Genomic DNA, 27,436 nt, shown 5'->3' with positions numbered 1-27,436 from the left:
GGCCGGGACGCCCCCTCCCCCTGCACACGTGCGGGCCGCTGCCCCCTCCTGGCGCCGCCGCGCCCGCGCCCGGCACCAGCACCAGCACCGCGAGGCGGCGCGCGGATCGCCCTGGGCCGCCAAGGGGCGGGGCTGCCGCCCGCATTGTTCGTCCCCGAGCAGCGGGCCCTCCCCTTCCCCCAGCCCCGGGCGGGGCGCGGGGCCGCCGAAGCCGCGGAACGTGGGCTCGCGCCCCGCCTTTGTCTCCCGGGCGCGAGCCGCCGCAGCCCCGCGCCGGTTGCTCGCTGCCAGAGCCGCTTTGTGCCTCGGCGCGGGGGACGGGGACGCGGGGCGCGGAGCCGGCGGGCGCAGCCTCAGCATGGACGTGACGGTCTCGGAGCTCATGGAGCTCTTCCTGCAGAGCCCGTTGGTGACCTGGGTGAGTGTGCCTGGCTCCCCGCCCCATTGTTGGGGCACCGGCTCCTCTCCCGCCCGCTGGCGATCGCAGTTAAACCCGACCCAGCCGGGGCCCCGGGTAGCCCTTGGACCCAGAGGATTCATCAAGTGCCCTCCGTCCCCCACCCCCAGCCAGGGTCGCGGTCAGTGTCCCGGGGTCTGGGGTTATTTCCAACTCTGGAGACGGCGCGCCGGGTGCAGGACCCCGCCTTGCTCTCGGCCGGGCGGGGGTGCTGAGCGGGTACACCTGTTCCCGCCAGGGCGTTGGGCCGGCGGCCCTGGAGCGACAGGGTCCTAGTGGTCACCCTGGGCGCATGGCTTGACCGCTTGGAAAAAGGACCCACTCCCCTAAGATATCCTCGTGTAGTTTCTGAACCCCTGAGACCAACGGGTGAAGGGCAGTGGAGATTAGGGGGTTTCGAGTAAGAACGTGTACAGGCTAGGGTGGGCGCTGTGATTTCCAATAGATCTGAGACGTGAGAAATTTATTGAAAAGTCCCCTTTAGTTTATTTTCTTTCCGCTCTGAGACGCCGCAGGAAAGTGGCGAGGAAGTTTTCTTTCTGCTGTCTCGCTTCCGTCGCCTGCCACGGGGAGGGGGATCGAGGCCCGGGAGAAGGGTGCTGTGGAAGGATGGGTGGCCGTGGGTGACTCCCTTCTGTCCCCAGGGCCTCTGCCCACCTGGAGAGCTTTAGACTGAGCGCGTAGGGGTGACTTTTACTGCCTTACTCTCTGCGTTCCCCTCCCCGCAGGTGAAAACTTTTGGCCCATTCGGAAGCGGCAACCAGGACAACCTGACCATGTACATGGATTTAGCGGATGGCATCTTTCTGAACCAAATCATGTTGCAAATGTGAGTTACCTTCCGGGAGAAAGGAAGGAATGATGCCTCGGAAAGTCGAATTTAAGTTTGTAGAAATAGAATGTGAAGTTGCCATGTTCTCTGCATGTGGGCAGAGAACTGGTATTTCGGTATTAATGGTGTCTTTTCCTGGTTTGTTGGGTGTGAAGAACTCCAGGACAGTAGTTTGGTCGGTATTAATGGTGTCTTTTCCTGGTTTGTTGGGTGTGAAGAACTCCAGGACAGTAGTTTGGTCAGATGTTTGGTGAAAGGAATTTGAAATTGAGTGACTGTCATCCACATGTTGCAATTGACTTGGAACTCAGGGACTTACATGTTATATGACAATGACACAGAAAAAAAAAGAAAAACAACCTTTCTTTTGGGGGGCAAGGAGCTGTAACGAACGGAGAGTGTTTGGTTACAGGAAGTGTCGGGTGGGACCAGAGCATCCGTGAGTGACTATAAAGTTTCATTCGAGGTCAGGATGCCTGTGTTTCTGCCTCCCTTTAATCTTGTGTTTCCAGTTGCCCCAGAGCAAGTGCAATTGGTTAAGTTCCTTCTTATAAATTGGATTGAAAAGTCACTGTGTTGGGAGAGGCCTGGGGAGCCAGAATGCTTTGGTGCTCTTTGTCTTGAGGCTTGGGTTTAAACAGAGTTTTGGTGGAGGTTACACCTGCTAGCATGTTTGACCACATCCTTTCCTGTTGCTGCATTCTGCAGCGCCTGTCTGATTGACAGCCTGCCACATGTAGGTGTTGGCTCCTGCCACTGCGTTCTGTTTTTAACTCAGAAAGTGCAGGGAACATATTGGAACTGAGTGTCTGTATGATTCATAGGCACTTGGAGCCAATGTTCTCTGTGGATCAGGCCCTTGTGCTCACCTACTCACCTGCAGCTAAGCAAGTTGTCATCTTGAGCCAGGAACTCATTAGCTGATGAGAATCAGCTGCATTTGTGGCCCCTGTGGGAGGAGGAAGGGTCAGCTTTGGTATATTCCGAAAGAGGTTTAAATAGATCTACCTACAAAGATCTATTTTAAACAATTTCCTGAGGTCATTGCTCCTGTAGCGTAATAAGTTACTTGATGTCATGCTGTGGCAGAGACATCTCAGTTTTAATGTTTTTTAAGACACTACCAATGTTACCTGTCTTGAGTTTGATTAGATTCTAAAATGACGAATCTCTTGTCAGCTTGGCAGCACTTCTCAGTTCACAAGAAGGAGTTTTCCTAGGGTTGTCTCATGGCACATTCAAGTTCTGGCAACTATTTCCCCTCTTCATCCTGTTAGACCCCCCAAAATTGCTGGATTCCAGTTGGTGCAACAACCAGTGAAATTTCAACCTGTCCTGTTTAATTAAAAAAACCAGCAGTATCCCCGGCTTTTTCATTCAGAGTTTTACACCCAGGCGAGGGGAGAACAAAAGCCCTGGGACTGTTTCTCTTTCTTCCCTGACCTTTGGAATTCCTGAAGCGTTTACCACTTGCTTGTAAATCAGGAAAGCCTGTTGGACCATTCCTTTGAGAAATGCCAGCTCATCACTTGTTCACACTTAGCCCCGAAGCTAAATGCAGTGTGAAGGGCTTCTCCCTTCCCCTTGACAATTTTCAGTGTTACTTTCTCCTCATGGTCCTGCAAGTGAGAACTGATATGTTTGCAGCTTCTCAGGCCTCAAGCAATGGTTCTGGGTCCTCTGGCCAGAGTTAGGCACCAAGAAAGAGAGCAGTGGGGAAGCTGGGTGGCTTTCTAGAAGGACATAAGGAGGGAGGTGCCACTTGCATGCTGTTTACTGAGTGAGTGATCAAAATAACCCTGCTCCAGGTGACAAATCAGCATTGTTTGCTCTTGGAAGTAGGTAGGGGTTGATCGGAAAGGGGGCACAAGGGAACTTCTTTTCTTTAGTACTTATTCATTTATTTGGCTGGCTGGTCCAGGTCTTGGTTGTGGCATGTGAGATCTAGTTCCCTGACCCCGGGGTCGAACCCGAGCCCCCTGCATTGGGAGCATGGAGTCTTAGCCACTGGACCACCAGGGAGGTCCACAGGGGAACGTCTAAGGGCGGTAGAAATGGTCCATGTATTGACTGGAGTATATTTCAGTTTTCAAAACTCATCAAGCTGTGACTTAAGATACATGCATTTCACCCTGTGTTAAAAGGACCTCAATTTAAAAAGAAAGTTTTAGTCCTAGTGTCAAAAGCCTGTGTAACCTGCTTGTGTAACCTTCAAACCCTAGGTCTCATGCAAGCCCTGTGCTGCTGGGCACATCACTACCATGTCAGTTTCCTCATCTGTAAAATGGGCAGGAAAAGTACCTCCCTTAAGAGATGGTTGTGAGGATGAAGTGAGTGCTGTATTAGCAGTTAACACAGTGCCTGCCACTTAGTAAGTGTTGGTGTCAGTTATGTAGTTACCTGTCTCCCTTCTTAGTCCAGAAAGGATTTGCATCGCTGCTGAAAAGTTTTTTTTTTTTTCCAGTCTACTTTCCCACTATGTTCTTAGGCTCTTAATAATTCTTAAGTCTTAGCCCTCTCCTAACGAGACGGAGGGAAAACTGGACTGTGGGAGCCACATCCTAGCCCACATCTAACACTGTACTTAAGCCAAGCCTGTTTTCACTTCTGCCAAGGGTCAGGCTAACTAGTGGGTAAGCGATAAGGCTGTTGTGCCTTATCTCCCATGCTGGTAGCCCCTACTATGTGCAGTTCGCCTCTTTTGATAAATTCTCTCCAGGTTGGTAGGAGGTGAGAAAATTGCAGAGAGCAGTGTGCTAATGTGTTGCCAGAGCTCAGACAAGAGGGGTGTTACCTAACACTTGAGAGCCATATGGAGGCTGGCTGGGGGTCATGTGACTGCACCTGGGCATTGTCTCTGGGAACGGAAGAAGGCTGGAGTGGTAGTCTCTCGCCAGGCCTCTCGGTGACATGAGTGCCTGAAAGCAGGAAAGCCCTGTGGGCTCAGCTTTCAGGGGAGGCCCAGGTCCAGGAGAATTCCTGAATGAAGTGAGGCACTGAGTGGTGTGGATGGAGCGGCTTGGGAAAACTTGCTGAATAGCTCCTCTGTGGATGCACTTTCCCGGGGTACCTACTGGTCCCCAAGGGGAAAACAAGATGTCTAATTCACTGTGGACATGCTTTTCACAGTCTCATAGGAAAATTAAGAGCTCTGACTCCAGGGACTTCCCTGGTGGTCCAGTTGAGACTTTGCCTTCCAGTGCAGGGAGTGCAGGTTCGATTCTTGGTCAGGGAGCTGAGGTCCCACATGTCTTACAGCCAAAAAGCCAAAACCTAAAACAGATGCAATATTGTAACACATTCAATAAAGACTTTAAAGTGAAAGTCACTCAGTCCTGTCTGACTCTTTACGACCCAATGGACTATACAGTCCATGGAATTCTCCAGGCCAGAATACTGGAGTGGGTTCCCTTTCACTTCTCCAGGGGATCTTCCCAACCCAGGGATTGAACCTAGGTCTCCACATTGGAGGCAGATTCTTTATCAGCTGAGTCACAAGGGAAACCCAAGAATACTGGAGTGGGTAGCCTATCTTCCCGGTCCAGGAATTGAACCAGGGTCTCCTGCATTGCAGGCAGGTTCTTTACCAACTGAGCTATCAGGGAAGCCCGAAAGAAAATACTCAAAAAAAAAAAAAAAGAGAGCTCTGACTCTAGCATCAGGCAGACAAATTCAAGTCTTCCCTCTGCTATACTGGTTCTGTTACGTTGGGCCAATTACTTAAACTCTCTAAGCCTCAATTTCCTGATCTGTAATAAGCGGGATGGTATTTTATAGATTTGGGGAAGATTAAATATGATTATGCATGTATAGGAAATGCCCAACAAATGTCAATCATGTCAGTCATCATTATTGTTAGCGAGGCCTGAAGCTGGCTTTATGTGTGTGGACACATGCCTGTGCTGGTGTGCATCTGTCCACATGAGAGTGGACACCTGAGTTGATGCAGTGGCTGTTGAGTGCAGTTGGAAACTGGGACTGAAAGCTTGTACCTGGGCAAGGCCTACGTTAAATCCAATACTATTTGCTTTGTTCAGACTCCTTTCTAACCCCTTGTGCTAGCTGCAGAATTATGAATAATATATTCATTATTCAGAAGTTGGAAATATCTGCAGGCCAATGGAAGAGTTTCTTAAGCTTCTAAAAAGCATTTGGAGTATTGTATATTAATACATATATATGGAATCTAGAAAAATGGTTCTGATGACCCTATATGTGGGGCAGCATAGAGACGCAGACATAGATAATGGACTTGTGGACACAGCGGGAGCCGGGTGGGGCGGGGAGGAGAGAGTGCAATGAATTGAGAGAGCAGCATTAAAACATACACATTACCTTATGTAAGGGAAGGAAAGGTTGGGACGAATTGAGAGTATAGCATTGACACATACACATTACCATATGTAAAAGAGATAGCCAGTGGGAATTTACTGTATGACACAGGGAGCTCAGCCTGGTGTTCTGGGACAACCTAGAGGGGTGGTATGGGATAGGAGGTGGGAGGGAGGTTCATGAGGGAGGGGACATATGCGTACCTACGGCTGATTCATGATGCTGTATGGCAGAAACCAACACATCATTGTAAAGCAATTATCCTCCAATAAGTATATCTTTTAAAAAGTGCTTTTCTCGGGAGAAAAAAATAAAAAGCATTTGAACATAAGTTTTTTCCTTAGAGTGCCAGAAGAGGAGTTATGTTCCCATTTTGCAGATGTTAAAGCTGAGTATAAAGGGGCAGATACTTGTTAGTTGAATGAGTTTGTATTGGTGCTAAAGTCTTGGAGCAAAAAGAGTTTTTACTCATGAACTTAAGTGATATTCTTTGATGGCTGCAGCATGTGACACTCTTCGTGGGGCCTTGAGTCTGTAAAAGTTAAATGAAAAAATTCATGTTCGTTGTAGGAAGGTAGAAACACATAGATGCATGTGTATGCTCAGTCACGTCTGACTCTTTGCAACCTCATGGGCTGTAGCCCACCAGCCTCCTCTGTCCATGGGACTACTGGAGTGGATTGCCATTTCCTCCTTCAGGAGAAACATATAGATGAGCAAAACAAACACTGCCTATAATTTTACCATGTCAAGGTAGTAGTATTAATATTCTGGTGCCTCCCAGATGTCATCTGTGGTATATACATATATCTTCCTAATGTATTTTTATATAATGTTGGGCTCAACCTATGATAGATTATCAGTATCTCTATCATCTGTATCAAACATAATTTCTTCTTTATTTTTAAAACATTTTGGCCACACCACATGGCATGTGGGATCCTGGTTCCCCGACCAGGGATTGGACCTGTACACCCTGCATTGGAAGCATGGAGTCCTAACCACTGGACTGCCGGGGAAGTCCCCAAACATGGTTTCTTGATTCGGGTTTTTTTTTTTTTTCTGGATTCAATTTTAAATCTAGGAGTCATTGGAATATGATGGAAAGTTCAGGGCTAACCTTTTCTCAAAGGAGGGAGACAAGGTTGCTATAAGTCTAAATTATAGTTCTCTTTGAAATTTTAGGGAGAGTAATTTCTTTTTTTTTTTTCCCCAAGAAGAAAGCCCTCAGGGCCCTGCACTTTGGCCTTGTTTGTCTCCGAGTTTGGACAAGCTCCTAGACACTTTCTTGCACCCGTGTCTCTCTCCTATCTTCTGTGCGCCCCACACATCCCGGTGTGGGACTGGCAGCCTTTTGTGTTCTAGGACTGTCATGTAAAGAAGAGCCTTGTTGCTTTTGATGGCTTTCAGGGAGACAGTCTTGCAGTAGTTCTGTGATCTTCCTGGGATCAAGAACCACGTTGGCCAGTACAGCCCTGGCCTTCCTGGAACGGTAGGCTTTTAGGGCCGGAAGAGTCCTGTGGTCACCTGGCAGATGAGCCCAATGGAGCCTAGAGAACTTTGACCCATCCTGGGCCCATTTCCAGACCAGAATCAGTGGCTTCTGACCCATTTCCTGCTCCAGGACGGGAGGGGGTTATGCAATGCTAGGCCAAGTAGGGATAGGCCTTCCTTAACCAGAGTTGACTGCTGTTCAATTTATTCTCTAATCGCTCTTTACCTTGAAAGCCATAGTTAAAGGAAGGAGTGCTAAGATAATGATCATGATAATTAGTCTAATTATTCATGTACTAAATGTGAGCGTATTTTGGAATGTTGCTTCCATTAGCTGTTGCTTCCTAGAACTGGAGGCTAAGAGCGGGGATGGTCAGAGGCTCCCCCGTCACCTGATGGCTTCCCAGGCCCAGACCTCGGGTGTGTGTTTGCCTTTGCTCGTGCAGTGAACATCCACGTGTTTGCTAAGGTCCTCTGGCTCCTGGTACTCTTCAGGTGGTCCCGTCTGACTTAATGGAAACTGGGACCTGCATCTTCTCTTAAGTTCTATGTTTTTAAAAAATATGCATTTATTAATGGTGCTGGGTCTTAGTTGTGATGCGTAGGCTTCTCATTGCAGTAGCTTCTCTTGTTTCGGCTCCTAGGCCCTAGGGCACAGGCTCAGTAGCTGTGGCGCCTGGGTTTAATTGCCCTGCGGCGTGTGGGATCTTCCCTAGGGATCGAACCGTGTCTCCTGCACTGACAGGCGGATTCTTTACCGCTGAGCCACCTGGGAAGCCCTAAGTTCTCCTGTTGTAAGCAGCACATTCATCACTTTGTGAAATTGCCTCTCATCTCTTCAGGTCTCTGTAGTAAAGGGAGGAGAATTGCACCCGTAAGATAAATTATTTTGTCATGCTAGGTATACTTCTTTAGCTAAAATGCCTTTGTGGTTTAAATTCCGAATACCTCCTCTATGGCTAAATTAATTTCCATGCAACTGTTAACCTTTATTTTCTCAGTAATGAATGGCTCCAGAAGAGACATGTAAATGGCTTAGCAGGACTCTGTACTATATGAGGACAGTAAGAAGCTTTGTCCCAGGAAAAAAGTTGGGACAGTTGAAAAGAGGTCTTCTGGTTGCCCCAACGTGCTCATATGACTGTTTTAGGGGAGGCAGGATGATTGAATAAAATCCATGGCTGATTATGGCAGCGTGATTCATGAAGGGGTTTGCACACACGCAGTACAGTGTCAGGACTCATAGAGTTTATATCAAATATTTACTTAATGGTTGAATTTTAAACAGCTTGTGTTATTAAGAAATTATGCCTGCAGTGATATTTGAAATAATTTCAGTTTGTAGATTTTTTTTTCTATTGGTTAATCTTGTATAAATTTTTGGCTTTGAAAGAGCCAAATGGCATTGCAATTGATTTGCTTTACTCCCCCATATTCCCCTTCCTGTGCTCACACTATCATCATCGAGGGGCATGAGTACGAAGGAAGGAGGAAGAGACCTGTTTCTCTTCCGTCACACCAGCCCCCAGGAGGCTCAGCACCCTCATCACGGGGCTCGGATGACAGATGAAACCATGAACACAGCCCTCATTTGAATGAGACATCCTTCATGGTGTCTTGGGACAGTCGAATGGGCGGGAGGACTTTGTTAGGAAAAGAAAGCAGTGTGTGGTATGTAGGGGGAGTGGGGAGCGAAAATCCATTCTTGTCCAGTCTGTTCTCCAAATAGGAAACATCGTTAACACTGAGAATTTTTGAGAAATGTCCTGTATGTAGATGAGTGATATTATAAATCACTTGATTCAGATTTTGAGTTTCATCACAACCAGACCTGCCTTTTGCCTGAGTTTGGAAAAGAAATGACACTTGGGGATTTCCCACATCAATTATCTGTGTCTCTTAGCATTTCTTGTAGGGTGTGGCGTACACGACATAGTGTCACAGACTCATGGTGGCTGTTTTTTGAGCCAGAAGTGTCTGCCTGGAATGTAAATCACAGGCATGAACACTCGGCGACACACACAGGAGACTCATGTGAAGTGGAACATTGATGATTTTACTGATTTTTATGAAGTCAGAAAATGTACCATTTTCCCCCCTTTCTTGATATTTCACATAATTTGCTTTGTTTGGCTTTTAGCTTTTAATCCTTTTTTATCTTTTATTTAATAAGTTAGCTCTCTCAATTTTTTAACAATATTTATTTATTTCTGGTTGCACTGGGTCTATTGCTGCATGTGGCCTTTCTCTGGTTGCAGTGAGCAGGGGGTGCCCTCCATTGGGGTGCACAGGCTTCTCATGTGTTGACTTCTCTTGCTGCAGAGGACGGGGCTCTAGGTGCATGGGCTTCAGGAGTTGGGGCACAGGTGCTTTAGTTGCCTGCGGCATGTGGAATCTTCCCAGAACAGGGATCGAACCTGTGTCCCCTGCATTGACAGGCAGACTCCTATCCACTGTACCACCAGGGAAGTCCTGTTCTCTTTAGTCTTGAAATATATTTTGAGGTAGGTTATTGGTGGCTCAGTGGTTTAAAAAAAAAAAAAGAAAGAAAAGAAAAGAAAAAGAAATCCACCTGCCAATGCTGGGAGACACGAGTTCAATCCCCGGGTTGGGAAGATCCCCTAGAGAAGGAAATGGCAACCTGCTCCAGTATTCTTGCCTGGGAAATCCCATGGTCAGAGGAGCCTGTCAGGCTCTGCAGTCCATGGGGGTCTCAAAAGAGTTGGACACAACTTAGAGACTGAGCAACAAAAGCTGACTTTTATACAGTGTCACTTCGGGGTCAGCATTGACACTCGGTCGTTTGTGGCTGCTGCCAGCAGTGGGGAAACAATAATATTGATTAAGGGCAGGTGGTGGGCTTGGTGCTTGGGGAGGGGGAGCAGAAAGTGACATGTCTCCCCTGAGGGTTCCACGGCTTGGCAGTAGCAGACTTAGGGTTTGACCTGAGCCACACTCGCCACAGCTGCATAGTGACCTAGGCTTGAAGAGGACTCAGCACTCGGGGGTAGGATGGGGTATGGCAGGGGCTGGGAGGTGCAATTTCCATTCTCATCATTTTTTACCCCCACTAGAGATCCCAGGCCAACAAATCAACGCATCAACAAGCACGTCAACAACGATGTGAACCTTCGCATTCAGAACTTGACCATCTTGGTGAGAAACATCAAGACCTACTACCAGGTAAGGCGGTCCTCCCCGCTCTCACCCCCCGGAGTCCTGCTGTGCGTCCGGCAATACCTTCATTCGAACGGTTTCCCCACAGGAAGCTGAGAGGAAGTGGTGGCCAGGCAGCTAGCTGCCTGTTGACACTTGGCATGTTTGCTCATGCATCTTTTCTCTGACATTGTGAGAAGGGTCAGAGGTGGGATTGCTTTATTCTGCCCAGGGAACATCCTTTGAGCCGTGTGCACCACAGCGTGCCTGGTGCCGGGTGGGCCTGGGAGATGAGCCTTGGTCCGCAGCCGCAGCCCCAGCTCACAGTCTTTGGGGGCCTGGCTGATGAGGGCTCTGGGAGGGGCACCCTGCACGGTTATCACCCACAGCTCGGCGAGTCTGTACAGGAGCGATTCAAGGGGTTGAGGAAGAGAAGGGACCACAGAAGGGTTGTGTTCGGGCGAAATATGAAATCAACCAGCCCCGAGTTGGCAGACAGGAGCACCAGGGTTCAGGGTTGGGGTGTCTGCCTAACATTCTGAGATATGGAAATGCTCCCCATATCTCAGCTCGCCGGTAGGTGGGTCAGGCAAGAGGGCCCGAAGGGGGAAGGGCTGTGAAACCCCCATCCCAGCCTTGGGCTAGTTGGGCAAGGATCTTTGATGTTCATGATCTTTATATGGAGACATTGAAGGGAAGTAGATTTAAAGTGTGCACTTTGGAGCCCGGGCTTGTCAAACTTAGGCATGAAACTTTTTAGCCCCATATGAATTTTCTCAAGGCCCCAGGGGAAGCCCTGGCAACTCTGAGTGACTTGGGGGCTTGAATGCCCTCTGCTCAGCCCCCTCCTCGCCCTCCAGGGCATCTCTGGAGGGCTTCCCAGGACCCCAGGGGGCACAGTTTGAGAATCACTGTTCAAGAGCCCTTCTCTTCCGGAATCGTGCTGGGGTTTCACGGAGCCCTCTGCCTCTGAGATCTCTCCTAGCCCTCGGCTTTCTGGGCTGTGACTTCGTCTCGGTTCTGGGGCTTGGGAGCATCTTCAGAGCCATGAGGTCCCTGTCACCATGAGGAAGCCCTCTGGCCAGGTGTGGCTTCCCTCTCTGCCCTCGTGCAGCCGTGCGGGTTCTGAGGTCACTGAGGTCGCTGGACAGGCGGCCGGATGGAGTTTGCGCCGTGGCATCGGGCCGTGTGTTTGTCTGCTTCCTGCAGAGGGCTGTAGGTGCTGCTGTTTGAGGAAAGATGGGTGAAGGAGGGAGTGGACATGTCATGGGTTTTCTGAGTTGATAGTTTCCATTTTCTTCCCTCTGGGGTTGGGGTGCTGGATGCCTTTGCTTTATGGCCAATTCAGCCAGCCCCTGGTGTTCATTTCAGGGCCCGTTGAAAGCCCAGCACCGTGGGCACTCTGAGCAGCCTTTGGGCGGCTGAGCACCAGGTCCATGCTTTTAGTAACAGATGCTAGTTGTGCTGAGGAGGGGCTGGGGGGAGCCCTGTGCAAGTTGGATCTGGGGGCTGGTGGGGGGTTTGTTTCCTTGCTAGGAGAGCCATGCCCAGGGCCAGGCATGCTGTCAGCCAGTGGGTCTCAGCTAGTGCTTCCCACATGACAGTCACATTCTATGGAACCTGCTGCTGCCCATGAACTTGGGCCTGGGCATGGAGCAGGCTGTCTGGTGGCCATACTGGCTGTCGGGTAGATGTAAGAGATGTGGATTTGATCCCTAGGTCGGGAAGATCCCCTGGAGAAGGGCATGGCAACCTACTCCAGTATTCTTGCCTAGAGAATCCCATGGACAGAGGAGCCTGGCCGGCTACAGTCCATAGGGTCGCACAGAGTCGGACACGACTGGAGAGACTTAGCACTCACGCAGTGCTTTCCATGATGTGTGCAAGTGCCAGAGGAAGTGGATGGTCGTAACAGTTGGAGACGAGATCCCCAGCTCTGGACAGATGTGTCTCCCGCTCCAGGTGTGGCTGGGAGGTGGTAACCCTCCCTGAGGGCCGTGGTGAAGGATTGGGATGGAGGTGAGATTTCTGGGTCTGTGCGTAGCTTGCGGCACTCAGGAGCTTACTGCGGGCTGCTTGGCCTGGCAGGTACTGCTATCTGGGCTTGCCGGCCCAGGAGCACACATGCCGTGGTGCCCGCCAGCTCTGACAGTCCAGTCTGGGTTGGCCAAAGGGCTTGAGACCCTTTCCAGTACTTGGAGGCAGTTTACTGCTCTTGGGGTCACTGAGCCGAGTTCTAGAAGATGGGCAGCAGTCTCTGGAAGGAGACAGTCGCTAGTCTGTTCTCAGGGCCCTGAAGGACTTACAGGTAGAAAAGAAGACCCCTGCATCCTTGTTCATTCTATAAATCCAAATTTTAACTTAAAAGGACTCAAATGAAAAAGAGTTTGGCTGTTGAGTGTATCAAACAAGCCTCAGGTGATGCTCTGGAGAAGGCAATGGCACCCCACTCCAGCACTCTTGCCTGGAAAATCCCATGGACAGAGGAGCCTGGGGGGCTGCAGTCCATGGGGTCGCTAGAGTCAGACACGACTGAGCGACTTCCCTTTCACTTTTCACTTTCCTGCACTGGAGAGGGAAATGGCAACCCACTCCAGTGTTCTTGCCTGGAGAATCCCAGGGACGGGGAGCCTGGTGGGCTGCCGTCCATGGGGTCGCACAGAGTCGGACACGACTGAAGCGACTTAGCAGCAGCAGCAGCAGCTCTTTGAGGGTAGGGCTGGTGTGTGTGGACAGCCTCAACCCCAGCCCGGAGCAGTGTTTGCTGAAAGCACTTGCTGAAGGCCGTGAGCCGTCCCTGCCCCTCAGTCAGCCCCGTGCACTTGGAGGAAGCTGGCAGGACACTGCCCTTTTGCACCGACACAGCTTAGGTGTGGGCAGTGTTCTGTTGTTTTTTCCTTCCAAGTTATTGTAAAATAAAGCTTAGTTCTGGTTATGTAAGTAATATGTGTTCTTTATAAACAAACCCTTAGGAAACAAACAAGTCGCAAGAAGAAAAGAACCGCTCAGAACCCCAGCACCCAGAGACAATCACTATTAACATTTTTAGTGCTTCCTTCCAGTTTTTGCATGAATAGTTTTTGTGTTTTATTCCGTGGTAGTCATGCCTTATATACAATTGCATATCCTGCCTTTTTTCCCCTCCCACCTGACAATTGTAGCATAAACATAACCGGTTATTATTGTCGAGTGACATTCAAGAAAGTTTTCCAAAAGAAGTAGTGCCCAGCGTGCCCTTTTGAGAGAGGGCTTACAGACTGTGAGGGCTTGAGGTGACGTGAGACCAGTGAGGTTCTGGCCAGGGTGACTGGGGAGGGTGGGAGGTCCCCCTTTCGGGACAGGGACTTCCTCTTGCCATGGCTTTTCAGTAGACACCACGAGGTCGGCGAATCCAGCCCCGGGTCTTGTTTGCCCAGCGGTGGTTTGCTCCCACCCCCAGGCTGTCCCCTTCTTTTCTGAGGCACATGGGGCAGGGAAAGTCAGGAGGGACGGGGCCTCTCGTCAATAGCACAGGCTTCTTTCACACGGAAGCTCAGGTTTTGTTCCCGAAAGCCTGCAGAGACAAAAAAAGGTCTTTGACCTTTTTTGACCTTTGACCTTCTTCTGGCGCAGAGGACAGACAGTGGGTAAGAACCAGCGTGGCCCGGTTCAGTCTGACCACCGGTGTCTTGGGCCTCCCTCTGAACTGCTGCTCTGACTCTTCTGGGGTTGGCACCTGGAATCTGCGTTTTCAGAAGTTCCCCAGCTGTTTTAAGTCTTAACATCCTTCCAACAGGAGGGGCAGTCAGTGGGCCAGAGAGGTGGTCCTCCCAGTGTGGTCCCCAGACCAGCAGCATCCGTGTCACCTGGGAACTTGTTAGGGGTGCAGGTCTGGCCCCTTCCCTGGACCTTCTGTGGAGGTCTGGCAGTCTGCAGCTTAACAAGCCCTCCAGGCAATTCTGATGCATGCTCGTGGGAACCTAGTGGTTTAGAGCGTTTCTAGGGATGCCGGAGAGAGGCCCTGTCAGCCAGGCCTCCAGGGGCAGAGAGAGCTCAGTGAGAACTCAGGTGACTCCTGTCCATCACATAAAACGAAGGCACGTCTCGTCTGCCCCAGGACAAGTGGAGGAGAGGCTGCAGTGATGAGAAGGTGACCAGGGGGAACGGATGTCATTGAGGGGGTTGCTAGGAAGCCAGAGTTGGACAAGCCCTTGGGGACAGCACCTGGTTCAGTCTCTGAATTTTAAAGGAGAGGCGGGTCAGGGTGAGCATCCACAAATGGTTAAACCTGCAGAGAGACCTGGAAGGAAGGCGGGCCTGGATCAGAAGCGTGTGCTGCCTCGAGCCCCTGGTCGAGGGGCTGACCCCTGGGCTGGTCAGCATTGAGCCCAGAGTCACGTGTTGTTTATTGTTTAGTCGCTCAGTCGTGTCCGACTGTTTGCCACCCCATGGACCGTCGCCCGCCAGGCTTCTCCGTCCATGGGATTTTCCAGGCAAGAATACTGGGGTGGGTTGCCATTTCCTTCTCCAGAGCATCACATGAGGCTTGTTTGATACACTCAACAGCCAAACTCTTTTCTATCTGAGTCCTTTTAAGGTATAATTTGGATTTATAGAATGGTTCATTTGTCACATCAGAGCCTTGAGTGTGGATGTCGAGTGTACATTCATTTGATGGCAGAACCCGTAGGAAAACATGGCCAGTAGTAGATGCAGAAATCGCTGGTGCGGCAGGTGGCTCATGCGTGTTTATCCTCTGGGGGTTGTGCGTGGTGTCCAGGCCCCGGGAGGGCCGTGGACACCTGTGAGCCAGCTCCTTCTCACGACACCTGGGGCCTAATTGTCACGTGAAATTTCTGAGGTTTCTTTGGCTTTCTACGAGTGGGAAGTACTTCACACAGCGGCCCGGACGAGTTCAGCGTGTGTTGGTGGAGATGTACATCTTCACTATCGTGTCGTGTGTGGATGTCGATCCTAAAACCGGCACCCTCAGGTGAACGCAGGGACCCACCCGCAGGGCTGGCTCTGAAATGGGGAATTGGCCGAGCTGCTCCGGGTGCCTCCCCTCGCTGGCCGAGCCCTGGGACCTGCGGCTTTCCTGCTGTGGGCCTCCTGAGCGTTCATCTGTCCGGAAGAGGGTGGGCCCTTGTGGTTCTGAAATTCCATAGTTGCATGGCGGCCCGAGACCACTAAGATTTTAGAGTTTCAGATCACCTCGAGGAAGTTCTGTATTGCGAGTTCTTGGAACTTGGCTCTTCTGACTTCTGGTCTGTCACATGGTTGGAAGGCCAGAACAGACCCACAATATTGGTCTTTGTCGCAGAAGCAACAGTCCCGGGTTGTAATCTCTTCTGTAATCTCTCTTTTCCTTCATTGCTTTGAAAAGATTAAAAATGAAACAGTACAAATGCTTTTAAGGAACACCTGTGTATCTGCTCAAAATAAATATGAACATATGTGAATATTTTTCATATTTGCTTCAGACCTTTCTTCTAAGAGGTTTTTTCTGCCTGAAGTCCCTGGTGTTTCTCTTACTTCGTCCAGTTATCCTTACCTGCCTCCCTGGAGGTAACTCCTGTGGTTAGTTTCTCTGTGTGTGTACATATGGTTTTGTGTCACATATTCAGATTAAACCTCCATATTACTGCTTGTACCTTTTGCCCACTCCACCTTACTTTGGGGATCTGTTGGTTTTCTGTGGTATTTGTATTAGATAAGCATGGGCTGACTGCTAGAATTATCTTTAGAAATGTGTGCAGTTTGAAAAAATGAAAGACTTTTGTCAAAAGTAAAAATAGAAGGAAATGTATATTTGACACTGTTGGTGGGAACAAAGTGAACTCTAATTCATGTGGTCTGGAGGCTTTTTAGATAAAGTGAAGTCTCTTTAGGTAGATGTGATGTGCTTTACTGGATAGAGACAGTGTTCAAGGGAACTAAACTCTGCTCAGGCCCTGTCTACAGGTACCAGAGGAATCTGCTTCATGAATAATAGTGTATTGAGTTTGTAAGGGAGAAATTGATTTTTCCACTCTATTTTATTATCGGAGTATTTGTTGTTGTTCACTCACTCAGTTGTGTCTGGCTCTTTGTGACCCCATGGATGGCAGCACACCAGGCTTCCCTGTCCTTCACCATCTCCTGAGCTTGCTCAAACTCACGTCCCTGGAGTCGGTAATGCCATCGAGACATCTCATCCTTTGCAACCCCTTTTCCTCTTGCTCTCAGTCCTTCCCAGCATCAGGGTCTTTTCCAATGAGTCATCTCTTCGCATCAGGTGGCCGAAGTTTTGGAGCTTCAGCTTCAGCATCAGTCCTTCCAATGAGTATTCAGGACTGATTTCCTTTAGGATGGACTGATTGGATCTCCTTGCAGTCCAAGGGATTCTCAAGAGTCTTCTCCAACACCATGGTTCAAAAGCATCAATTCCTCTGTGCTCAGCCTTCTTTATGGTCCAACTCTCACATCCATACATGACTACTGGAAAAACCTTAGCTTTGACTATATGGACCTTTGTTGGCAAAGTAATGTCTCTGCTTTTTAGTAAGCTGTCTAGATTGGTCATAGCTTTTCTTCCAAGGAGCAAGCATCTTTTAATTTCATGACTGCAATCACCATCTTCCATGATTTTGGAGCTCAAGAAAAAGTCTGTCACTGTTTCTGTTGTTTCCCCATTTATTTGCCATGAGGTGATGGGACCAGATGCCATGATCTTAGTTTCCTGAATGTTGAGTTTTAAGCCACCTTTTTCACTCTTAATGCTTTAGAATGTTGTGTTAGTTTCTCCTGTACAAAAGTGAATCAGCTATAAGTATACGTATATCCCCTTCCTCTTGAGCCTCCCTCCTACCCACTTCCCACTCGCCACTCATCACAGAGGTCATCATAGAGCACCAAGCTGAGCCCTCTGCTATACAGCAGTTTCCCACTAGCTATCTATCTTACACATTGTCCGACTTTGTGACCCCATGAACAGGCTTCTCTATCCATGGGATTTCCCAGGCAAGAATACTGGAGTGGGTTGCCGTTTCCTTCTCCAGGGGATTGTCCCGACCCAGGGATCGAGCCTGGGTCTTCTGCGTTGCAGGCAGATTCTTTCCTGCCGAGCCCCAGGGGAGCCCTAGTGTGTATATGTCTGTGCGTCCCGCCCTCCCTTTCCTGCCCTTACCCACAGGTCTGTTCCCTACATCTGCATCTCTACTCCTGCCCTGCAAATAGGCTCATCTATACCATTGAGAAGGCGATGGCACCCTACTCCAGTACTCTTGCCTGGAAAATCCCATGGATGGATGAGCCTGGTAGGCTGCAGTCCATGGGGTCGCTAAGAGTAGGACACGACTGAGCGACTTCACTTTCACTTTTCACTTTCATGCGTTGGAGAAGGAAATGGCAACCCACTCCATTGTTCTTGCCTGGAGAATCCCAGGGACGGGGGTGCCTGGTGAGCTGCCGTCTATGGGGTCACACAGAGTCGGACACAACTGAAGTGACTTAGCAGCAGCATACCATTTTTCTAGATTCCATATATATGCGTTAATATACAGTATTTGTTTTTCTCTTCCTGACTCATTTTACTCTGTATGACAGACTCTCCACTCTTAAAAGAGAAAGGCAGTGAGATGGGTTTTTTTTTTCCTTTTGCATTTTTTCTTATTGGAAGGTGGGTATTCTTGATGTAGCTTATCTCTATGTGTTGAGGAAATTAAAGGTAATATTTTTGATTATATTTTCTGATTGCAGACTGGGAAATGCAAAGAAAATTAAGTCTGCCCACTATCTTGCCACCTAGGCATACCATTGTTAACATTTTGGTATTTATGCTTTCTAACTTTGTGTCTGTGACTATGTGTGTTTCAAGATGTGGGATCGTATGAAACCTTTCTTTTCATTTACTGTGCAGTGAGCATTTCCTCATATCCTTTCCCATGTTCTTTCATAAATGCATTTCGGTGTCTACATGGCACTTCGTCATGTGGCTATGCCCCTCTCATTGATACTGAGTTATTTCTGTCTTAGAATTATAAATAATACCACCATGAACAACCTTGGTCCATAAATCTTTCAACTTCTGTTTTTATGTCCTTAGGATAAATTCCTAGCATGGAATCCCCGGGTCAGAGGGCATGAATACTTTGAGGACTTTTGCTACTTATTACCAAAGTTGCCTTCTTTATGGCCTTTTGTTTTTCTTTGCTGAATTGCCCCTTTATGTCCCGCACCCATGAAAAACGCCGTGTTCTGTGTTGCTGCTGAATGCTGAAGATTTCTGTGTCTCTGCCGTGCGAATGGAGGTCTGAGATTATTTATACCGGACATCTGGGCAAACGTCCTTGTTGGCGTGTCACTGGATCCCGGTTTGGAGTCTCCAGCAGGGCTGTGACATGGTGACCAAATGCAGTGGTGAGGCTGGGCGGTCCAGCCCCAGGCCTGGGAGGCCTTCGTCAGAGGGGTCCCAGCACCCCGGTCCCCTTTCGGAGCCGGGAGCCTTTGTCTGCCGTGGATTCGACCCAGGAGATGATTGACTTCCCTGTGAATGCTTGCTCTCTGTCTAAAGTTTAAGGGAGACACTTCCAGACTGTGTTGGGAAGTGAGGCTGGGGAGGGCGGTGGTCTGCGTGGGCCCCTCCTTTCCTCTTTCCTTCCTCTCCCTTCCTGTCCCCTGTTCTCTCTGGTATCGGGTGATGAAACATGGGACATGGAAACGCTGTGGCCCAGAGAGCTGGGTGTGTCCCTCTGGGAGTCCCCCGGTTCTTGTGTCTGTTCCTCCTCCTCCTTCTTCATGCCTGAGATGCTTGTGTCTAGCGGGGTGGGAGACAAGCCAGGCAAACCAACTGCTGAAACACCTGTGTGCACAGGACACGGATGTCACAGGGCACGGGCAGGAGTGCCCCAGCCAGGGGAGGGCCAGTGCCCAAGGAGAGCTTTGCAAAGGGGTGGTGCTTGGCCTGAGCCCTGAAGGATAGGCACGGAGCTAATCTGGCAGAAAATGGGGTGCATGGGGGGTGTCCTGGGGGAGCAATAGCACCTGCAAAACCAGAGAGGCGCAGAGCAGCCTGAGGGCTCAGCAAGTCACCTCTGAGTGGCTGGAGGGTGGGGGCTTCGCTGGGGAGTGGTGATGGGTGAGGCTCCAAAGGTAGGGAGGTTCCCCAGGGCGGATGCCAGGCTCACGAATTTGAACTTCATCCCAGAGGGACTTGGGAGTGTTTATAACCTTTTGAAAGAGGAAAGTTTAAAAAAAGAGAACTCTTTTGACACCCATATTGAGAGTGGATTGGCTTTAGGAGGGAGTTGGGGAGTCAGGACAGGTCATGGAAGCCTGGACCAAAGCTGGGGCAGAGGGGAGAGGGGACAAGCCCGAGAGGCTCGGGGGGCTGTGGGCGGCAGTTGTTAGGTCCCCTGCCCAGAGGGAACAGCGGGAAGAGGATAAAATGCTTTCTCAGGCCCGGGAGAGCAGAGCCCTGCAGCAGGGTGCTGGCTCCCTGGGCTTCAGGGCAGTGGCTCCTAGTCAGCCTGTCTGGGGCTGGAAGTGGGGCGGGGAGGCTGCAGGAGGACAGCAGCTTCAGGTCCACCTGAATTCCCTTTCTCCACACCAAGCAGAAGGTGTGTGCTCCTGACCGGTGACCCTCCCTGACCTGCTGCCAGGGACGGAGCCGACAGGGCTGTGGACACCTGGTCATGGGCCACGCAGCCCCACACCTTCCCAGAGGCAGGGTTTTGTTTTTGCAGCACATGAGAGAGACCAACTGCCGGTTGGACTTGGATTTCTTTTTTTCCCCTTCTGTTTTTAGAAGAAATGCTATAGAGCTGTATTGAATAGCAAGCAGGAACTTTGGGACTCAGCCCTGTGCCCCTGTCAGATGGCTGAGAGAAGATAGCTGGATGGCTATCAGCTTGGCACTGTGCTAGGAGCTTTCAGCCCTGTCACTGTGAGGACGAAACTACTGTCCCCATTTTACAGATTAGGCAAGTGAGGCTGGTGGAGCTCAAGCTCTCAGGGTCATTGGCTGCTTTCTGCAGTCCTGGAGGGAGGTGGCTTGCGGTGGGCAGACTAGCCGTTGTGTGCAGGTGGGCCAGGCTGGGAGTGCTGCTTCCCCAGGGTCTCCCGCTTGGGCTCCCCCATGTTAAGCTGACTTCACACCCGCTGGGAGCCCCAGAGGAAGGGGCTGGATTGCTTCAGGCACCTTCTGAAACCAGCACTTCCGGGGTTGGGCTGTGGGTGGGACTGAGGGAGCAGCTGGCCTCAGACTTCACCCTGCACCCCCGCCCCTCCTCCCCCAGAGCAGCAGGAAGCAGAGAATCTGGGCTAATTGCAGAGGGTGAGGAGGGGTGAAAGGTGGGTCTGATGCAATTAGCAGAGCTGGAATTTGGCCAGGCCGAGGAGGCTTCAGGCCACGAGATAGGAGTGTGTGTGTGTGTGTGTGTGTGTGCGCGTGCACACATGGGTGAAGACGGTCTTTCTTTCTTTTTTTTTTTTGCTTTTTATTTTGTATTAGAATATAGGCGATTAACAATGCTGTGATAGTTTCAGTTCAGTTCAGTTCAGTCACTTGGTCGTGTCCGACTCTGCGACCCCATGAATCGCAGCACACCAGGCCTCCCTGTCCATCACCAACTCCCGGAGTCCACCCAAACTCATGTCCATCGAGTCAGTGATGCCATCCAGCCATCCCATCCTCTGTCGTCCCCTTCTCCTCCTGCCCCCAATCCCCCCAAGCATCAGGGTCTTTTTCAATGAGTCAACTCTTCGCATGAGGTGGCCAAAGTATTGGAGTTTCAGCCTCAGCATCAGTCCTTCCAATGAACACCCAAGACTGGGCTCCTTAGGGACTCGCAAGAGTTTTCTCCAACACCACAGTTCAAAAGCATCAATTCTTCGACGCTCAGCTTTCTTCACAGTCCAACTCTCACATCCATACATAACCACTGGAAAAACCATAGCCTTGACTAGACGGACCTTTGTTGGCAAAGTAATATCTCTGCTTTTTAATATGCTATCTAGGTTGGTCATAACTCCCAAGGAGTAAGCGTCTTTTAATTTCATGGCTACAATCACCATCTGCAGTGATTTTGGAGTCCAGAAAAATAAAGTCTGACACTGTTTCCACTGTTTCCCCATCTATTTGCCATGAAGTGATGGGACCAGATGCCATGATCTTCGTTTTCTGAACGTTGAGCTTTAAGCCAACTTTTTCACTCTCCTCTTTCACTTTCATCAAGAGGCTTTTTAGTTCCTCTTCACGTTCTGCCATAAGGGTGGTGTCATCTGCATATCTGAGGTTATTGATATTTCTCCTGGCAATCTTGATTCCAGCTTGTGCTTCTTCCAGCCCAGCGTTTCTCATGATGTACTCTGCATAGAAGTTAAATAAGCAGGGTGACAGTATACAGCCTTGACGTACTCCTTTTCCTATTTGGAACCAGTCTGTTGTTCCATGTCCGGTTCTAACTGCTGCTTCCTGACCTGCATATAGGTTTCTCAAGAGGCAGGTCAGGTGGTCTGGTATTCCCATCTCTTTCAGAACTTTCCACAATTTATTGTGATCCACACAGTCAAAGGCTTTGGCATAGTCAATAAAGCAGAAATAGATGTTTTTCTGAAACTCTCTTGCTTTTTCGATGATCCAGCGGATGTTGGCAATTTGATCTCTGGTTCCTCTGCCTTTTCTAAAACCAGCTTGAACATCTAGAAGTTCAAGGTTCATGTATTGCTGAAGCCTAGTTTCAGGTGGACGGCAAAGTGACCCATCCATATTTTACACGTGTCCATTCTCCTGCAAACTCCCCTTCCACCCAGGCTGCCATATAACATTGAGCAGAGTGCTATATACAGTGGGTCCTTGTTGGTTATCCATTTTAAACATGGCAGTGTATATACATATCTGTCCCAAACTCCCTAACTATCCCTGCCCCCCATTCAGCCCCCTTGGCAACCTTAAGTTTGTTCTCTAAGTCTGTGAGTCCCTTCTGTTTTGCAAGTAAGTTCATTTGTATCATTTCTTTGCATAGGGATGTCCTGGGATATTTCTCCTTGTATATTTCTCTTTGTTTAGTTGCTAGGTCCTGTCCAACTCTTGTGTCCAACTCTTGCAACCGCATGTACTGGAGCTCCCTGTCCATGGGATTTCCCAGGCAAAAATACTGGAGTGGGTTGCTCTTGCCTGCTCCCAGGGATCCTCCTGACCCAGGGATTGAACCTGCATCTCCTGCATTGCAGGTGGATTCTTTACCACTGAGTGAACAGGGAAATCCCATTTCTCCTTCTGGGCTCCGTGGGCTCCTCCTTCTGACCGTGAGTCCAGATTTTGAATTGCTGGGGTTTCCCTTCTATCTCTGAGCTGCTGGGTTCTCCTTTGCCTTGGAGTTTCCCCTTTGCGTCCATGATGGTTCCCGAGGGCTGCCGCCTGGCTTTGATCTGTTCTGCATGGAGCCGAGCCCAGATGCCCAGTTCACAGTGGCCCTAAGACCTCCTCAGGTTTACAGATCCAGACTTTCTCAGTGTTTCTGATATGTTTTCTCACCGTGTGTTTACTTTTTTATCGCTTGCTTGACGTTTCTCTTAATCCATGGCATTCCTTAAAGCATTCAGTTTTCGAGCCCTTCACGGAAGGTCCATGCACAGAGAGCGAGTCTGTGTCAGGGTGGAAAGCTGGGCAGTCACCTGGTCATCAGGCCTGAGATCCGAGCCCGTGCCTCTGGCAGAAAAGGAGTGAAAACCTCCTTGTGCGGCCCTCAGAGGCCGAGAGGGAGCCACGCTGCTTTCCGATGGAGGTGCCCAGCCTCATTTTGCGTTCGTTGCAGAATCAGGACCAGCATGGTTCAGGGTGTGAGAATCACGGGTTGAGCATGAATGAGTTTAGAAACACATCTTATCGCAGGCTACTCCACACCCCAGAAAGGTAGGAAGTGGTAAGAGGTACCAAGTCCTTTGGCAACAGAAAGGAGGGAAACGAATTTCTCAAACTTTTAAAAAGAAAAGGAGTCTCTCCCTTGCCTTAGGTTTTGGGGTTAAATGCCAAGATCAGCGTGTTTGATGTTATAACTAGTTTGTGAGAAGGACTCATGGGAGAACTTGCCTGGGCAGGCTCTGCGCTCCATAAAGCCGGCTGTGTGGCCTGCGTCCAGGGCTAATAACAGTTTTTCTTATTCAGCCTGTTCTTATGGAAAGGCAGTTTCTCTGCTCCTTTGCCATGGCATTCAGGGCCATGGTCCTTTCCAGTATAACTTTAGTCCTATTTTTCCAGGAAGGAGGACGGTGAAGTATGAGGATGAGGAAGCGCTTGTCTGAGGTTGATGGGCTCAGCCAGAATTATTGAGGAGGCTACACCTTCTAACTCACCCCCAATTCTGAGTCTGTTGGTGATGTTTTGAGAGGAGGTGGAGGTTTCAGAAGGGTAAAGAGGCTGCCGGCTGAATGCTGCAAGGGTTCCATTGGTTTGGGATTGGGTTTCATCAGGTTGGGCTTCCCTGGTGGCTCAGATGGTGAAGAATCTGCCTGCAGTGCGGGAGACCCAGGTTCGATCTCTGGGTCGAAAGATCGCCTGGCAGATGAAATGGCAACCCACTCCAGTATTCTTATCTGGGAAGTCCCATGGACAGAGAAGCCTGGCGGGCTACAGTCCATGGGGTCAGAAAGAGTCAGATACGCCTGGGCGGCTAACACTTTCACTTTTTCAGCAAGTTAAGGGGAGAGGTGCTCTGAGTATGGGACTCCCCATGGGAAGAGAGGGTACAGTGCAACTTCAGGGAGACATTTGCCATTGCCCTCCTCGCTGCCCATCCCCTGGGGCTGGCGCTGGCGTTGGCTCTAGCTTTGCAGGGAGAAGTCAGGTTTGCTTTCTCAGCTGGGGTTAGGAGCTTCGCCACTGCCCTGTGGAAGAGGATGAGCTGGGTGGTTTCTCCAATTCCCAAGAACAGAGGTGCGCAACCTCCAGGATCTAATGTCTGGTGATCTGAGGTGGGACCAGTGTATTAATAATAGAAATAAAGTAATGCACTTGAATCATCCCGAAATCACACCCCCGACCTCTGCCCCATCTGTGGAAAAGTTATCTTCCACAAAACCGGTCCCTTGGGTACCACTGCCCTAGAAGGTCAGGAAGGTGAAGCCGGAGGAAGAACAAGATGGGAAGTGAGAGGGCAGCAGGAAGGAGAAGTCATCTCATTCTTCCAAGGATCTGGAAATTTGTGTGTCATCATTCTAGCAGTGTGACTTTGGTGTATCATTTGATTTCACCTATAAAATATGGGTAACACCATATTACAGGTTGGCATGGGACTCAGAATCGCACCTAGGTTTTGAGTCAGCAGGGCACAGTAATAACACTAGCTCATCCTGAGGGCTGACTTTGCAGGGCTGACTGTTCCTGTGTGTCCACGCTCTGCAGATAGGGGGGCCATGTCACTTGTGTAGGCAGAGGATGGGAGACACACACATCCAAGTAAAAATAGGAAGAGAGGAAGAAAAGCAGCTTCAGGCCCGTTTGTCTGCAGAGGCAGAAGATAAGAGTCGTGGGCTCCTTTGAGCTCACCTCTTAGAGCTGTGGCCTTGGGCAATTTGATCTCCAAGAGTCTTTTTTTACCTGAAAAGTGGGCATGTGAATAGTGTTGGCCTGAGTATTGCATCAGAGGTGTTGGACTTTTCCTGCTGGCACTGATAAGATGCCCACCAGATGGTCTAGCAGACATGGGGGTCTTTACACAGACCCACCTCTCTGGGCCATGCTAACTTCGTTTATTACTGAGCGGATTATAGAGGGGACCTTCCAGCAGTTAGATTCTGAATTGCTTGGATTAATCCAGTACATGTGGACGAACATGCTTAACTCTTGCCCTGCCCATTTTTCTCCTGTATGATTTTTAGAAATTATTTTGGTTGCATTGGGTCTTGGTTGCATGCAGGCTTCCTCTAGTTGCGGAGAGCCAGGGGTAGTCTCTAGTTTTAGTGCGTGGGCTTCTCAGTGTGGTGGCTTCTCTTGTTGCAGAGGACAGGCTCTAGGTGCTTGGGCTTCAGTATTTGTGGCTCCAGCCTCAGTAGTGGAGAAGGCAATGGCACCCCATTCCAGTACTCTGGCCTGGAAAATCCCATGGATGCAGGAGCCTGGTAGGCTGAAGTCTATGGGTTCGCACAGAGTCGGACACGACTGAAGTGACTTAGCAGTAGCAGCCTCAGGAGTTGTGGTTCACGGGCTTAGTTGCTCCATAGCATTTGGTATCTTCCAAGACCAGGGATCGAACTTATGTCCCCTGCATCGGCAGGTGGATTCTTAACCACTGTACCACCAGGGAAGTCCTCCTGTATGATTTTTTAATTTAAAGCATACCGTGTGCTTCCAGTGAACTGAGTGTCTTAGGCACACTATCTCGTGGCAGCCTCTTGATTTTTCTCTCCCACCAGCAATGAAACTCCTTAAAAGCAGGTTCTGCATTTCTTTCTCTGTTCACCTCTCACCCCAACAGCATGGAGACATGCCTGCCAGAGTCAGTGTGTGTTAGTTGCAAGACACAGGGCAACAGAAGCCATGACTCAGAGTAGTTCAGAGAGGATAAGTCATTCATTGCCCTCAGGGCATGTATTACTGGCCTGGGCCCAGGATCCTATCTCTAGGCTAAAATAACCCTGTAAAGACCCTCGGTTTGTTCCCCGTTTCTAGACAGTTGAGTAATTGGAGGACAGGGCCCTCCTGTACTCAAGTCTGTGTTCCTTGAGTGCCTGACATACGTATTAGACACTCAGGACCTGATTGTTTTAGGGGGTCAGTGGGGGCAAACCAGGGTGGAGATGCAGGGCAAAGCGGAGGCCTGGAGCCTTTGAATCTCACCCTTACAGAGGTCTTCCCCCTCTTCCCCCCTCAAATCCCCCCCACCTCCCCCCCCACCCCGCCCCCTGCCGCTTTCACGCAAACCTGCAGGCTTTTCAGGCGGTGTTTGCTTTGTTGCTGGAAAAGCCATATGTCAGGTACCCAGAAGGCTCAGTCCCTGGGGGGTGGAAGTTAAATTGATTGTTTTCAACTTTGTCTAGCCAGCTTGGCTCCCTTGAGCTTGCCAGTGTTTTGCCTTAATGACTTCAAAACTTTAAAAATAAATGCCTCCTTTTCCAAAGCACAGTAACCAAGCAGGCTGTCGAGTTCTCGCAACCAGTCAGGGTAGTTTTTTCCCCTTACATTGTGAATTTGTGGCTGCACGAGATAGCAGAGACTCTAAAGCAGTTCTCGCATTTTTGTGCAAAGTTGGTCTTCTCAACCAGCAGTCCCCAGCCTCTTTGGCACTAGGGACCGATTTCGTGGGAGACAGTTTTTTCCACGGACCGGGGTAGGGGAACGGTTTAGGGAAGATTCAAGCGCATCACTTTAATCGTGTGCTTTATTTCTAATATAATGCCCCCACTGACCTGATAGGATACCGGTCCCCAGCTCAGAGGTGGGGGACCCTGTTCTCAACAACCTCCTCCCGCCATTGTTGGGGTGAGAGTTTGTGACGTTTGAGCTCTATAGAACAGAGCTTCCAAAATTGGACTTTTCCAACAGAAATGGACTGAGTCGCAGCCGAGGTCATCCTAAGCTCAAGATGCCGAAAGAAGAACTGGTGGTTGCTGATAACTCCTAGCTCGTCTGGACCCACCTGAGACTGAAGCTTGTCATGACTTTTAGAGCAAAGTGGAGGAGGACCGAGGGGTGGGTCGCCCTGGAGGATGGCTGTGCCCGGGTCTGTCCTGCTTCTCTCCTCCTCACCCACCTCTACCCTGGTTTCTTCCCAGGGAGGAGTACTCGTCTCGGGCTGCCTTCACCTTGCCAGCCCCTCAGCTGCAGCCCCAGGGTGCCTCGGGCCAGCGTCCTGCCCACTGCTCAGGCGCCTGGCCTGCCCGCCTCTCCAGGGGCTCCTCTTTCTCCTGCAACCCTCTCGTCGCCCCTCCCAATACCACGCACACCACCATGACCTGGGGCAAGTGGCCTGACCCCTCCGAGTTGTCTCCTTCTTTCTCCAGTGGGGAGAACGGGTGATAACAGATGATGCCCTGGGTAGCGACGATCCAGAGAGAGAGAGCGTGCATGTGAAATGCCCAGCGTGGGGGCACTGCAGAGCTGGCGCTGGTGCAGTGGGCACTGCTGGCTGCTGGGCTGCAGTGCTGTCTGTGCTCTCCCTTCCTCTGCACTCATCCATCAGGCTTCGGTGCTTTCTCCCCCACCGAGC

General features: G+C 50.1%; 1 protein-coding gene across 3 annotated transcripts in view; it reads left to right on the top strand.

The window, feature by feature from the left end:
* Nucleotides 1–213: 213 nt before the first annotated feature.
* Nucleotides 214–27,436, top strand: part of CCDC88C (coiled-coil domain containing 88C) — a 144,250-nt gene continuing 117,027 nt past the window's right edge. For 2 of the 3 annotated variants that reach the window (XM_061395102.1, XM_061395101.1), the window contains exons 1-3: nt 214–418; nt 1,186–1,286; nt 10,190–10,298. In XM_061395102.1, the coding sequence (XP_061251086.1) occupies nt 359–418; nt 1,186–1,286; nt 10,190–10,298 (270 nt within the window). In that variant the 5' untranslated portion in view covers nt 214–358. Of the gene's footprint in view, nt 419–1,185; nt 1,287–10,189; nt 10,299–26,818; nt 26,920–27,436 lie in introns of those variants that run through there. The other variant, XM_061395103.1, reaches the window with a different exon arrangement.

Source organism: Bos javanicus, chromosome 21 (genome assembly GCF_032452875.1).
Source record: "Bos javanicus breed banteng chromosome 21, ARS-OSU_banteng_1.0, whole genome shotgun sequence".
In the NCBI taxonomy this organism is placed as follows: Eukaryota; Metazoa; Chordata; class Mammalia; order Artiodactyla; family Bovidae; genus Bos; species Bos javanicus.
Note: the sequence above shows the minus strand (reverse complement) of the source record. Positions and strands in the feature narration are given on the sequence as shown.